This window comes from Athene noctua, chromosome 2 (genome assembly GCF_965140245.1).
Source record: "Athene noctua chromosome 2, bAthNoc1.hap1.1, whole genome shotgun sequence".
Lineage (NCBI taxonomy): Eukaryota > Metazoa > Chordata > Aves > Strigiformes > Strigidae > Athene > Athene noctua.
The window spans coordinates 125,796,605-125,812,606 of NC_134038.1; the positions used below are offsets into that span (position 1 = coordinate 125,796,605).

General features: G+C 40.2%; 1 protein-coding gene across 2 annotated transcripts in view; it reads left to right on the forward strand.

Annotated features, from left to right (window-relative positions):
• RSU1 (Ras suppressor protein 1) overlaps nt 1–16,002 on the forward strand; it is a 121,820-nt gene that overhangs the window by 34,961 nt on the left and 70,857 nt on the right. For both annotated transcript variants that reach the window (XM_074897980.1, XM_074897982.1), the window contains exons 6-7: nt 716–798; nt 1,069–1,183. In XM_074897980.1, the coding sequence (XP_074754081.1) occupies nt 716–798; nt 1,069–1,183 (198 nt within the window). The remainder of the gene's footprint in view (nt 1–715; nt 799–1,068; nt 1,184–16,002) is intronic.

Consider the following 16,002-nt stretch of genomic DNA (forward strand, 5'->3'; position numbering starts at 1 on the left):
GGAGTAAACTGCATAAGACAAAAGGGATCCCCTCTCTTGTGGGGAGGAGAGGTTTTGCTGACCTGACCACCTTCCTTCCCGCTGCACCCAACAGTTCTTTGTGAGTCTCCGTTTTAATGTTTTTTTTTTCCGAACTGTCATGTATGCTCATTCAATAATAGCAAGCTACACGGTTGTGCTGGGTCATCTCTTCTTTTGTGAATTTCGTAAAGACTAAGCATGGAAATGACAAATTTTACAATTTGAGTCTTCTGTATTGATCTCTTTTAAGGTCTCTTTCCCAGTGTTAGGCTGTGCTTTCTGTGGAGCTTAACATAGATGTGCATTTGTCCAAAAAACTCAGATGATTTTTTAAATGTTTGTTTAGAATGCAAATTGATGCAATAAATAAGAATCAGGGGTAATAAAGAGTAATGACTGTATTCTGACAGCTGAGCATTGAGACTATATACCAGAACCTGCCAGAGTCTGCTATTGTAGAAATTGTTAATTGTGCCAGTCCTTTTGAATATAGATGTTTTCCTGAACACACCAACAATACAATAAGCCAGTAAATCTAAGTTTGACCTGCTTGTTATTATTGTGAGCCCTGGGTATGTCAAAGGCTTTTCACCAAGTCAGGATTATTAATCAAACCTGACTCCCTTTTATTGATTAGACCTCAAATGGTTGGGTTATATGCCACCCTGTTTATATATTGCTATTTAATTTGCAGCCACCCTGCGTGCACTCTATCTAAGTGACAACGATTTTGAAATCCTGCCGCCAGATATTGGGAAGCTCACAAAGTTGCAGATAGTAAGTAATTTATCTAAATTCTTGGAAAATCAATTCCCTTTTGCAACGCTTGTAGGAATAGAATCTAGTCAATTTGAGGAGTAGTAGGGTATGTTTGCAGGAATAGACCACTACACCTGGAACTGTTTCTTGTTTACCAGCAGACACTTGTAAATAAATTGGAAGAATTGAGCGTTTAGGAGAAAGGTGGGGGCAGAGGGAGTAGAGGTCTGGTTTAGGCTGCTTGATGGTAACCGAAAATTGTTCTGACTACTTTATATTCACTCTTAGCTGAGTCTTAGAGACAATGACCTGATATCACTGCCTAAAGAAATTGGTGAGCTCACTCAGCTTAAGGAACTTCATATCCAGGGAAATCGTCTTACTGTGCTACCCCCAGAACTAGGTAAGATTATGGATAATCATTTATTTATTTGAATAATAATAATGATGATGATGATGTAACGTGTTTCCTCTGAAACAAAACCAGCTGTTAAACTCTAGGAAACGATTACAACAAAATATTTACTTTCCCCTGAGAAATACTCACTTTCTCACTCCTACTGAATATGCAGGAGGGGCCAGAAGATGATGTGTGTTTGGTTTTATTAGTTTTTTACATGTTACATTTTCATTGTGTATTAGTACACCTGACTGATAATTTGTAAATGGCATCAAATGCATTACAAATTGCATTTGTAAATTCAAATAACATATCATTGGATCTGCAAAGCTGCTCCTGTTTCTGGCTGCATTTTATATTAAGCAAAAATGACAGCCGTATAAGTGGCTTTTTTGTGACTGTTCCTGTAAAAGTGAAAGTTTGATCAACTAGAGTAAAACATAGGTAAATTAGCGGAGTTTTGGGGGGTTTTATTGTTTTTCTGTTTCAGTAGCCTCCCTTAATCAAGTGACAGCTCTTTCACTTAAAGCAGTGGAGGTGGTTGACATACTTTGAATTTGTGGTACTGGCCATTTAAATCTGATTATAAGTGGCTTCTTTCAACCTATAAGGTAGAATTTTTCTTTAAAACCTAACTATGGATTTTGCTGAATTTGTACTGCTGTGTTCCATTTTGAGTGAGGGCCATTAACTTCAATAGAAGTTGTGACTGTGTGCCTCAAGCCAGCATTTGGTTTCAGACCTTTTTAAAGATTGTCACAAAATGTTTTTGTTGGGAATAATGAAGGTGTATCAATTACCTGTTTGAAACACCTGTTACGTAGGGTTTATTCCTTGTTTCTTGTTATTGTGGACTGTTATATAGGGAAGCTTCTTTGTTTCTACTAGTATCTTCCAAATAATAGTTCCCAAAACTCAGGAAGATAGTGACTGAAGTTAGTAGGATAAAGCAGAATTTTTTGTTGTCGTAAGAACTTGCTTCGACCCATTAGAGAATGCAGCAGCTGTGTGCATAAATGTGACAATCTGAAATGTATGCTTTTTGTTTTATACAGCAAAATATCTGCTTTTTTTCTGTGAGGTGGGGTAAGATGCTTGTTTTGACTTTTATTTGTTCACCCACCACAGTTTTTTTGCCTTTATCAATTCAGCAGACTATATGATGATGAGTTTTCTTTTTTTTTTTTTTTTCCTCGCCACTGGTAGATGAAAGTTGCTCTCATTTCCTTAATTTCAGATGTTTATTCCTTGACACAGGTATACTTTCTTCAGCTTTTAATCAAAATCATATTTGTTTATAAAGTCTCTTTCAACAGCAATAACATTTCAGAAGTATGTAGTATCTGTAAATGTACTTTTATGTAGCTTCATAAATTATAGCCTTGTGTTTTCCAGAAAGTGGAAGTTAAATGCTGCATTGAGTTTAACCACCTTCTGTGGCTAATTAAATGTTCTAAACATGCTGCTGCCTTGCAAGCATAACAGCAGATTCACTTTAAATGGTTTTATCATCATTGGCCAAACCAAATGGAAACATATGAAGGAAAATTCTTCATGTTTATTTTGTAGTGACCTGCAAACCTCAGGATGACCAAAGGAAGCATTTCTCCTTTTAGTGAACATTTGTGTGCGTTGTAGAACAATACCACCTTCTGGTAGGAAAAGGACTTGTAATTTTGCCCCACCTGATCAAGATGAGGTGTATTGACACAGTTTAAATGCTTGTCACCATTTATTCCTCAAATGCTATTCTATAAACTATGCTTTTCTCTTCATGTATTAAATTACCAATGTTTCATTTTGCGGCCTCACCCAAGATCCTCATTCATGATCATCTGGCATAATTTCTATTGCAGTCTGTGCCATGTGTAGTGCTAGAACCATGTCAGATATTTAAAATAGCCTAGATTTTGGGTTATATTTACAGAGAACATTACACTGAAGTCTAGATTTGTAACTTGTGCAACTTGCAAGCATATTTACTGCACGAAGCAATGGTTTTGCTTGTCTATTAAACATCTAGGCAAACATTAGGGAGTGGAAGTAAATGGAGCACCAGGCAGCGGTTGTGGCGACTTGTTTGTGATCGGGTAGGAGCAGGCCACAGGCAAGCATAAATCTGTTGAATGATTAGAAAAACTCATTTCATCTCTGCAACCCTGTTTTCCCTTCAACAAACTAGGGCAATTGAGAGAAGGACACCTTTGCAGAAAGTTTTGAAGTCTGCCAATGAAAGGTGGTATGTGAGTGTTACACACTAATGAATGGACTGCTAATTCCATAGTTGCCATCTGAGGAAAAAACAATTTTATCTGCTGAGTTCTACCTGCTAAATTTTTAAAATTGAATTATAATGTAAGGAGAACTATCCAAATACTTCGTGCTGTGCATGTTGTATAAATAGCTTTTCAATGAAACAGTCCTATTTGCATTAATTGGAGGTACTGCTGTTCCATTTAAAGCAAACAACCTATCTCCTTTCATTATCACTTTCATAATTAAAGATGCTGAAGGCTTTTGACTGGCTTAGTTCAGGCACTGGTGGACAGCAAGGAGTCATTAGACACTCATTTACCAGGGAGGTGGGCACAGTATAAACACCAGAATAAACCAGTGTATTTGAATGAGGAGAAGGGGAGGAGTACATTAAACTGTTTTTTAACAGTAGTGGAAATAAATGCAGAAGAAGGTGTGGAGAGTAGGGCATGAGAAAAGGCCATAGACAGACACCGGGATCACAATTTTGGAATGATGAGAGATACCAATAAATAAAACCCTGCAGCCTGCTCTTAATTTCACCTGACATGGTTGAGCATGACACGTGCCAGTAAGAGGGCTGAGGGAGATCAATATTATTCTCTGCTTAGTTTAGCAGAGAATACTTATCGCTAATTTAAAAAAAATATTCTTGCCCAGCAGGAAAAGAGTGGTCTAGAAGAGTGCACTGGTGCTCTGGGTGAGTGTGCTTGTCTGTAAATACAGTACGTATTGTATGAATACGTGATGAATGCAGGAAATGGCTGGGAGTAGGTGGGTGGAATTTGCAGCTTGTTTTTATCATTTTGTCTCTCAAAAACCCGATCATGAGGAATGGTGGTGGGCAGTCATATATAAACTTTAAAGAAGCGCTGGCATTTTTTTCCTTAGCATTTAAAAGGTTATGTGCTGCATTGCGAGACAAATAAATCATGATTCACTTCAACAACAGAGTTGCAGTCAGTTATATAAATTGCCAAGGAAGCACTAAATCTGTCACTGTGTGTATTCTGACTATTTAACAATTGGAATGGTGTTTGGAAAGAAAGCTGAGTAGAAACAAGAACTACATACAGTGGCAGATGCAATTAGTAAGATCAATGATGGTGTTTTAAGTTCATTGTCTGGTCATCTGCGTGGACCCATATGTGACTCACAAAGATTTTCTTAGCGGAGTCAGGAGCGTAAGAGTAGTATATGGTGCAGAATATTCACAAAGTTATAGCTGAATGTAAATAGCCACCCAGAGAATGTAACTAGCTTATCTGTAGGTTTGTGGGTTTTATGTGAAAACAAATGTCATTATTTTTAAAACCCGGGTTCTAATGTTGACTGTGTTGGTTACCCTGCTGCCAACACGCATGTCTGCGCACACGTACACAGTTAGCTCATATGTATGCATTTGGGAAGAACAGTGATTTCTAGGGATGCATTTGGAATTGCCTTCCTCTTTTTCCAAAACTCTGTGTTGGCATCAGTGGCTTTTAAGTATACTGTTCAGTACTGTTCTAGTTTATCAAATAGTCTCTCACTTTACCTGAGGAAACTATCTAAACTGAAGTTAGATACATACTTGAAAAGTAGAAAATTCAAGCTCTTTAAAAAAGGAAGAAACACCACTTGATGGGGTAAGAAGTCAGGTTCCTTTTTAAGGAGGGTGAAGCATTTTGTAAATTAAATCTCTGTGTCAGAATGGCTAAGTAATTCTTTCATCATTTTTTAGTTTTGAACAGCTAAATTATCTTCTGTGGATAAATGATTGGCTTTAAATAGAAAGTTCAAGGAATTCTGCCAAAAAATCTCAATATTTCCATCACAGGAAGACATTTTAAAATTTAGGCATTTGAAATTACTCTAGAAAATGTGAGTACTACATTACACAAAGTAGTTGCTGGAGTTGTTTGTTCAAGTTAATATTAAATCGAAATAGCAGTGTACTTAGGTAATTATAAGAGGCATGTGCAAACATAGGAATCACTTATTTCACAAAAGGTATTTCTTTTCTAAATATACTAGACGCAAATGCCTAACTTTTCTTATTTCAGTATAAACTGTCACTGCACTCTACCTGTGTTACAACACAGTGCTGCTCATGTTACTGTAAAAGCCGGCAGAGGAATTTACTCTAAGACTTGTTTTGGAGTTCTAGAAAGCAGGCATTCTTTATTGCAGCGCTGGATGCACGGGGGATCATTCCACCTAATGTGCTAAACAAAAACTAAAACAAAAGTTCATTCTTTATATACCTTAAATACATTAATATTCATCCATTTTCCAGGAACTCTCCACCTTTCTGCCTATCTATTACATTCACATAATGCTGGCATTGCAAAACTACACTATGCGTGTGCGGGGGTCTTGGTTGTCGGTGGTCATTTGGGGAGTTAGCCCACTACTCCTTTTTCCCTTTTATGATCGCAACGTCTTTTGAGGACAAAAGGTTGTTCTCCTTGGGTGTTTCCCAGCTCACTTGTCCAGCCAATCTTTTCATCTGCCTTGTTTGAGCATTTCTTCCAGGATGTATATATTCTCAAGATTAGGATATTTTCTCTGTACATTTTAATCACTCAGGCCTTGTTAAGTACAAAGCTAAACATTGTTCAGTAAAAAAATTTCTTACTATTTAAGGTATAATGGAATGCTTCTCTTACTACTAATTGTTACAGGCCTCAACTTGCAGGCACCAGCTGCTCGCAGACATCACTCAAACCTGCAAGTATAGGTCTGGTGATTGTTGGAAGCCTGAAGATCCTGGGACTCTTTGGACACCACTGGAACAACTAATCGATACCTTATACTTTTTTTAAAAATTACCTGTTTCTACTTTTGGAACAAAGGCAAAGGTGGTGTAAAAAACTGAGGACCTTTACTAAACTTCCCAGTGGATAAATGAAATAACTTGTTTTATAGGACTACTGATGTACCAGTTATTAGTTAAGGAATAATAGGAAAATGTACATAACAAGATAGTTCACGGACAGATCTTTTATGTAAGAAAATAATCTCTGAAAATTTGTGAATATTCTAATTGTGTTTCTCATTTTAGGCTTATTTTAAGCTAAAAAAAAAAAAACAAACCAAAAGCCACCACCACCAAACCCCACCACTTTTTATATATTTAGAAACCAGGCTGATTTCACAGAGCACTTGATGGGAGTTAAGGTATATGGGAAGAGATGACAACTCTGCAGTTTCATTACACACAGAAAGATGTTTTCTACAGCCCATCATTCAGATTTACACCACAGGCATTCATTTCCTTACACTGGTATAATTCTCGCCAAACTTCCCAGGATTCAGATTTGATCTTACATTAGTTCTTAAAATATGCAAGTCCTACTGTCGCTTCTCAGATGACTCCAGTGTGTGTGTAGGCTTTCCTAATGTTGACTGTACTATGATTATAAGTACCATCAGCATAATAATGATGTTTCTGTCAGCAAATATTTCATCTGTTCTGTTGGAGCTGTGGTAGGTAAAAGTACTGTAATTAGAGCCAATCTGAGCAAATGTTATACTTGTTGTTAAATTTGGTTCATTTTATGTGTTTCATGGTACTTAAAAGCGGTTTTGCTCTCCTGAGTACTTGGCAACCTGTGTTTGAATAGAAGTTTTAAAGGTGCGGGGCAAAAGCAATACAGTGAATCCTTTCTGAACTCATATTTTTAAATTAACTAGATTTTGGTCTGATGGGGACCCTTCAAAGACAGAATACTCTGTTGAATTCCCCTGTAATTGAGAATCCCAGGGGAGTTTCTGAGGTTTTAAAAAATGTGCAATATATTTCAAATAAATTGGGATGCTGATCCTCTTAAGCCTGTAATACTTCCTGTGCCATTAAAACATCTTTGATGTTAAACTACTTTGACATCACATTAATTCCCTTTGTTCCAAAACCTGTCTGCCTCACAGTGTGTTTCTTGGGTTTCTTCACTGGGAACACTTAGCAGTGACTGTTGTTTTGCCCCTCAAGATCCTGGTCAGTGCTGGACATTTGTTAGACAGAGCAGTGAAGGAAATTGTATTTCTAGCACAATGTGTTACCTTTCAAAGAAAGAAATCTGTGAAACTTGCAATACTTGCAGATCTTCTAGTAAATGGTCTCTCTTATATTAGGAATGAGGGAGAAATTAAATCATAAGTAATTTGCAATAATTTTAGAAAGAATAGAGGAAACATTTTTAAGTAGTTTCTTGCTGTTTCTTCTGCCATTCCCCTTAGCTACCTACACCACAGCATCATCTGGGCTGGTTGCCTTGGTATCTGAAGGCTGTGTGTGGTGGAATTTGGCTGTTGAAAGAGCATGATTTGTCATGTGGAAGTACAAGCCATTAGCAGAATGTTGTTTGGCTAGGAGTGCCTTGTGTGCTGCATTAAATTCCTGGTTTTGTGGCTTTCATCTGTGAATGTTAAAATTATTTACTCTTTCTGCTACTTGTGCTGCTAAGGTCAGATTTGTTGTGTGGAGTGACGGTAGAATTTGCTAGGGCTCTTCTCTTGTTCCTAGAGAGTTAATTGGTCCTCCTGTCACCAGAATGTGGAAATGCGAGTTTGCCCAATCAGGTTAGGTCTGTATTCTGCCTGTATTTAATACCTGAAATGTGGTTTTAAGGGAGAAGTTCAGCATTTCATTCATTCTGTTGTCTTTTTCAGGCTTCATCTTCAGTCCTGACACATTCTGGAGTGGAATTCTCCTTGTGCCAGACTCCCCATTACACTTTGGTATAATGATTCTGTCTGACCTTTGCTATGATGCTGGAATATCATATAAATATGGATTAAATTAACTTTGTTTTAAACTCTATTCTATGAAAGGTTGAGGTGGGACAGTGCTGGAGAGTAAAATTCTCTTCCCGTAGAACTGTAATGGCGGTAGCTGAGGCAATACCAATTTGCCCTGTATCACTTCACCTTTACATCAAGGTTAAAGAAGTCAAGATTTAGTTAGTCAGCTTTTACTTTATTACAGCTGTAGTCCTTTTGCTAAGAGCTGAAGCAAACAGAGCAGGTATTCTGGTCTCACACATAATAAGCAGAGTCTTTAACCTATCGGAGGGAAGAGTGAGAGGAGACTTAGCTGCCAAACCTCACTAACTCCATGAGAAGAAGGCACAGGTCATCTTTCTCCCTTGTAACTGGGCAGAAGAAGCAGCAGTGTTTGAAAATTAAGGCAGCTCAGTTCAGGACTGAAATAAAGAATGCATTTTAACAGTGATAAACCATTTGAACAAGACAGCACTGGCAGAGTCTCCCATCTCCTGATGCTTTTCAGACTACATGTTTTTCTGTTTGAAATGTATTTATTTAACTCTTGCTGAAATGGCTGAGATCTACTGTTAGATGTATTCAAGTGAACATTCCAGTTGGGGGTCTAATCTCTGAGCTCATTACTAGAAATTCTCATTTACATCTAAGTTGTTAGAATAATGTGTGATGTTACAATGTCTGCACTCCTGTTTTCTGTCCCTGAAAATGATTGTAAAACCGAAGATGGGCTTAGGTTTCAGTGTTTGGATTTCAGATTGCATGTTCAACTTTCACTTACCCTGGGACTTCCTATCTTACTCTCACGTGTGAGGCTGCAAGTGTTCCGGTCTGTGTGGTCAAGAAAGCAGTCATAAGGAAGACACACTGGAATATCTGTTTGGTTTATTTGTATGTACTGAGTCTGACTACTTCTTATTTTCGACTTAAACCTTTTCCCCTGTTCTGTACAACCACCACAAATGCTATTTCGGGGTTCACTGGAATACTGGTGACTCCAAGTGATACTGTTAGACCTTCTCCAGTACAAGAATGTAGAGTTGCTGGGATAGATCTTTTGGAGGCGCTTCAGTCTAGGTTTAGATTTACTAGTTGTTTTCTTCCAGTGCATAGAAACTCATCAGTAAGCAAATGTATATTTTCAACATATGCTATGGAGCTGTAGATTTGTTTATCATACTGAATATTTCTATGAATATTTCTGCTGGTTCCAAAAAGATTGAGTCACATTTCACTTACGTACAAGAAGTCTTTGCTCTCTGTTGTCTTACTGGTCCTTTATAACTACCATTTAACTCTACTCTCTCCTGTTACTAATACTTTGAAAATGGTAGAGGTCTTCAAAGCAGAGGTGATCTTATTTATGGGAATGATACAAGTTACCGATGAACAGCTTATATGTGTTTAAGATTAGTGTAAAAATAATTTGCTTTTAATAACACTTTGTGGCATAGAAAACAGTGTGTATTTTAATTCTTTTACATAGATTTTAAGACACCATTCACAATTAATTGCTTTGGTATAATTTTAATGACATAATAGTCATGATATTTCTTCCACCCCTGTGCTTAAACCAATCTCTCTCTATGTGGAGACAAAGCACCTGCCACAAAAGTAATAAAAATTATAAGCCCTGTAGTGTAAAGAAAATCTGTAACAAGCCAGGACAGACATATTTTTACATATAACCTAAGTTTAAATTTATTGTAGTCAATTGATCCCTTACTTAGCATTTAATAAAACAGGATTCAGGGGTATTTGTATCTAAATAAAGAAATAAAACTAATTTCATTCCTCCTGTCCTTAGGTACAACAGTGAGAGCATAAGGCCTTTGTGTTATAAAGGGAAAGAACGTTTAAATTGCAGTCTTAAGAGGAATCACTAAAAGGGTTGTGTTATAGCCTGAGGACTTTCCTTGAGGTCAGTGCTGTACAGTGTAGGCTGGAAGGTGAGTCAGTATCAATGGGACGCAGATGTGAAACTCAACAGTATACAGGCTAAAAATTATTTCCATTGATTTTAATGAAGCTCCACTAGGGATGAATTTAAACCATTACAAAGAAGCGTTGATCTGGCATTTTACAACTAGGATCATGTTTCTTATGCTGAATGCCAATGTTCAGTTCTCAAATGTCAGAGTTGTTTAATTACTTTATTTCACCTTTTAATTTTTGAAAGTATTTAAAGTGTTGCCAAGGGGTGTTCAAGTGGAAAGGACAAGTCAGGTTTGTGTTCATTCTGTTTTCTTTTGTTTGTATTGAGGTAATGCCTATGTACATTAGTTATACCTTACTATACTTCAAGTATACATACATTGGGTAACTGTGACACACTCTGTATATCATACATCACAAGAAGATGAGGGGCTTATATTTGCATATAAGAGGTGCTTGCAGGCTAGATCTAATGGACAGAAGGAGCCTGGGAAGTCTGGAGACACCCTTGGTCAGAGTGATAGGTACCATCATCATAGAATGGTTTGGGTTGGAAGGGACCTTAAAGATCATCTAGTTCCAACTACCCTGACAAAGGCAGGGACACCTTCCACTAGACTGGGTTGCTCAAAGCCCCGTCCAACCTGGCCTTGAACACTGCCAGGGAGGGGGCAGCCACAACTGCTCTGGGCAACCTGTGCCAGTGTCTCACCACCCTCACAGGGAAGAAATTCTTCCTTACATCTAATCTAAACCCTCTTTCAGTTTAAAACCATTACCCCCTGTTGTATCCCTACAGTCCCTGACAAAGAGTCCCTCCCCATCTTTCCTGCAGCCCCCTTTAAGTATTGGAAGGCTGCTGTAAGGTCTCCCTGGAGCCTTCTCTTCTCCAGGCTGAACAACCCCAAATCTCTCAGTTTGTCCTCACAGGGGAGGTGCTCCAATCCCCTCGTCATCTTCGTGCCCCTCCTCTTGACCTGCTCAAGCAGGTCCATGTCCTTCTTATATTGAGGGCCCCAGAGCTGGACACAGCACTCCAGGTCGGGTCTCACAGAGTGGAGTAGAGGGGGACAATGCCCTCCCTCGACCTGCTGGGCACACTTCTCTTGATGCAGCCCAGGATACAGTTGGTTTCCTGGGCTGTGAGTGCACATGGCTGGCTCATAGTCCGTTTTCCATCCATCAAAACCCTCAAGTACTTTTCCACAGGTCTGTTCTCAATCCATTCATCGCCCAGCCTGTATTTGTGCTTGGGGTTGCCCTGACCCATGTGCAGGACCTTGCACTTGTCCTTGTTGAACTTCATGAGGTTCACACGAGCCCACCTCTCCAGCCTGTCCAGGTCCCTCTGGATGGCACATCCCTTACCTCCAGCGTGTTGACTGCACCACACAGCCTGGTGGTGTTGGCAAATTTGCTGAGGGTGCGCTTGATCCCACTGTCCATGTCACCAACAAAGATGTTAAACAGCGCCAGTCCCAATACCAACCCCTGAGGAACAGCACTTGTCACTGCTCTGCACTTGGACATGGAGCCATTGCCCACAACTCTTTGAGTGCAGCCATCCAGCCAATTCCTTAATCACCAAGTGGTCTATCTGTCAAATCCAAGTCCCTCCCAATTTCATGTGGGACAGTGTCAGATCCTTTGCACAAGTCCAGGTAGATGACATCGGTTGCTCTTCCCTTATCCACCAATGCTGTAACCCCATTGTAGAATGCCACTGGAGTTGTCAGGCATGATTTGCCCTTAGTGAAGCCATGTTGGCTGTCACCAGTCAGCTCCTTATTTTCCATGTGCCCTAGTATAGTTTCCAGGAGGATCTGCTCCATGGTCTTGCTAGGCACAGAGATGAGACTGGCCTGTAGTTCCCTGGGCCTTTCTTTTTTCCCTTTTTAAAAATGGAGGTTATGTTTCCCCTTTTCTAGTCAGTGGGGACTTTACCAGACTGCCACAACTTCTCAAATATGATGGATAGTGGCTTAGCTACTGCCATATAGTCATAGAATTTCAGGTAGGAAGGGTCATCAGGGATCATCTGGTCCAACCTGTCTTGGCAAAGGCATGTTCTAGAAAAGATGGCCTAGCATCCTCTTCAGCTGAATCTTAAAAGCATCCAATGTTGGGGAATCCGTCACTTCCCTGGGAAGATTATTCTAATGGCTGATTGTTCTCATTGTGAAAAATTTTCCTTCTGCGTCCAATCAGAATCTCTCCAGGAGTAACTTGCACCCATTACCCTTTGTCTTTTACATGTGACTCCTTGTAAAAAGGGAATCTCCACCTTCTTTGTTGCCACCCTTTAAATAGTGGAACATGGTGATAAGGTCTCCCTTAAGCCTTCTCTTCTCAAGGCTGAACAAACCCAATTCATTCAGCCTTTCCTAATATGACAGGCTTCCCAGTCTTTCGATCATCTTTGTGTCCCTCTCCAGCCTGTCCACATCTTTTTTGTATAGCAGGGACCGAAACTGAACGCAGTATTCCAGGTGTGGCCTGACAAGTGCTGAGTAGAGTAGTATAATGACTTCTTTATCTCTTCTGGTGATGCCCTTGTTGATGCAACCCATCATCCTGTTGACTTTCTTTGCCGCTGCAGCACACTGTTCACTCATACTGAGCTTGTTTCCCACCAGGACCCCCAGGTCCCTTTCCACAGAGCTGTTCACCAGCCAGGTAGATCCCAGTCTGTGCTGCACTCATGGATTATGTTTTTGCAGGTGTAGGACCTTACATTTCTCCTTGTTGAACTTTATAAGGTTCTTGTTAGCCTACTCCTCCAGCCTATCCAGGTTGGCTCTCCCTTCCAAAGTGTCCAATTCCACACTCAGTTTGGTATCATTGACAAACTTCATTAGGGTACACTTGATCCTGTCATCCAGATCACTTATGAAGACATTAAACACCATTGGGCCCTTTCAGCTGGCTCTGACCCTTATCACTGGTTCACTCTGACACTTTCTGCAAACATGACTGTGGGAGACAGCATTTTATTTGCTTTTATGATCTCTTTTCTGACCTTTACAGGCAGTTGAGCAAAATATGAATGTTCACACAAAACCACTTTTTATTTCAACAGCACTGAGGGAAAATAACAAGAAACCCTGACTATCATGTTTTAGATCAAATGCAGGGTATATTTAGTGAGGGAGGTACAGGGAAACTCTAGCTGCCTTTTCCCTTTAATGTCAATCAGAATGAGGTGTGCCCATTGTCGTATGAGGTGCCTCTTCACTCCACCTATGTCTGTGGGAGCTCTGAATTTAAGCACTGGTAAATGGTGGTTTTAGTCAATGGATGGTGTTAAGTTAGAACACATTAAAATTAAAAATGTACATACTTTGATTTTGTCCTGGAATTTTCAAGGGTTTTTTTGTAGATCTATCTACTATAGCTTCCAGGTGGCAGCTAACAAGAGGTGTGGACAGCAGAAATTTTTCAGGTCTGTACAGCTTACTAGTTAGGCATAGGAACAATTTGGTTTTAAGGTGGGTTAAACACAGAAGTTCAGTCACACTGATCCAAGTAAACTTAATAGTTCAGGATCATCTTTAGACACAATGAGTGCTGAGATAGAAAAAAAGAAAATGCCAAGATCAGGTATTTCTGAGACCACACAGCTGGCTCCTTTTAGAAGCTTTTGGTCATTCTGTGCAGGTTGTCCACAGCAGTCAGCTGTTAGACCTTTATCTCTGCTCTCCTTTTTTCCTGACTGTTCTCTTTTCAGCATCTTCTCACTGGTAGCAGTATATGTCCACGTTGCATTCTTCCTACTTGGAAATTTATGTACGTTCAAGATAGAAAGCTTAAAAGAAGTATCATTCAGATTTAGAAATTAGAAGGTTCTTTAAGCATGTGGGTTCTGGGATATATAGTTTTGATTATTTATTTATTAGAATAATTTTGGAAGTGCTTAAAAATAATTTGAAAAACATTTTGGTGATCTAGGAAAGGGGCTGTGCTGACTAGTCTTACAGCCTTCTCTTCCTCTCTTACCAGAGGCATGTGACTGTAATGCATTTCAGTGGAGTTGGTCTCTTTCAGTATGGCAAAATAATAAGAACCTTAAGTCCATTATGAAGAAATAGGATTTTAATCTATTAGTTAGGCCAAATTTTAGAGAAGATAAACAAATATTTTGTAATAGGCTGATGTACATGGAAAGAACAAACCAGCAATGAACAATGCAATCTCCAACCCTAATACATTTTGTGATTGAATCTTCAGTACTGGATTTTTACTAGAGGCAATTTTGTATTTTGCTTACTAAAAATATCTGAGGGATTTGATGTGATCCGTGTAACAGAACAGTGTATAAATTTCCTACAGGCCTGGGGATAGTGTTCTGCTGATGCTGCTGTTAGACAATATGCATAAAGGCGCATCTGCCATGGCTCTTTTCTTGCCCCATAGCTCTAGTGCTGCAGGGATGGAATAACACCATTTCTTAGAACAGTGCTGCCACAAAAAACCTTCCAGGCAAGGAGATGGTTGGTGGGGTGACAGGGACACATCTGTAAGGTCCAGTTGCGCAACACTCCTGCAGCGAGCCTGGTACCAGAGCCATTGCTTCAGGCAGGCTTGACCATCTCTTCCACGCAGCTGGGTTTGTCTTGGTGCACTGGTGTCACGTCCCGCTCAGACAAGGGGGACAAGTGACTCAGATTCGCAAATCCCCAATTGGAGCGGACAACAAGTCTCCAAGTTCAAGCATTTGTTAACTACCCACAATGTACTAATTGAACACACAGTAATTGGCTAAGGATATAGCAAGTTGTGGCAAGCAGTATAATATGCCTTACATTTCTTAATGGAAAAAGGAAAAGAGGGAGATAGAGGGAACGAGGGAATACAGATCACCGGTCTGGGTTCCTGCGCTCGTCCCACCGGCGAGGGTTCCAGGAGGCGGCCGTCTTTTTGGCTGGCATCTGTCTTCTTCGCTGAAGGGCAGAGGGGGGGCAGGGAGAGGGGCAGAGAGAGAGCGAGCCCTTTCTTCCCCCCTTTGATTTATACCCACTTTCCTTGGGTCCATCCCCTAGGTTGACCCACATAGCTATGTATCTCGTGTACGGGGAGGGATAAGGTGTTTCATGGGATGATGTAATTAGCATGATCATGACAGCCCTCGTTAGCATATTGAAGGGTGTTAACTTTAATATGCATTTTGTGGATAATGAAGCAAAGTTCATTCACCGGACACATGGCCCTTGAAATTTGCCCAGGTGCCCCAGAGGAGAGCCGTCCTGTCTCCACAGGGCTCTCTCCCCCAGCTACATCGGGCAGCGTTATCAGCTTTGGCCTCCACAGAATGCACCCTGTGACTCAGAGTTTTGTCTTGCGAGTGTTTGAGACATTTCTTCAATCAGCCTCAACTTTTGCTTTCCCAGGCTGTTTGTCTTAGTTTCTCACAGGCCTGGTTTCTCATCTCTCACAACTGGGGCGGAAGGGTTCGTGCAGGGCTCCCCATGTGCTTGGTTGCCCCAGCATGTACTGCTCCTGAGACATTACTGAGACTTTGGCCTCATGCTTGGGGCTCCTGGATGTCCTGTAGCCGGGGCAGAATTAGATAAACCCTTGATTCACACGTGGTTTAGTTGTAAGTGCAGAACAGACACCAGAATGTAGCAATAAACGGTTATGCAGCAGTGACGTGTTTTCATCCTGTCTCAGTTCTAATTATGTGGCTTTGTTCTCAAGTGGCTTGCCTTATGGTGGGAGTGTTAGACTTTGCTTGTTCCCTAGTGCTGATAAGGTGGGGCAGGCTCTCCATGACTTCTTATCCTCCTTAGTTTTCTGCCCATTTGTGTCCTTCATTTCCAGATGGAAACGTCAGTATTGAACAGGGGAGGAGTTTAAGGCATCAGGTG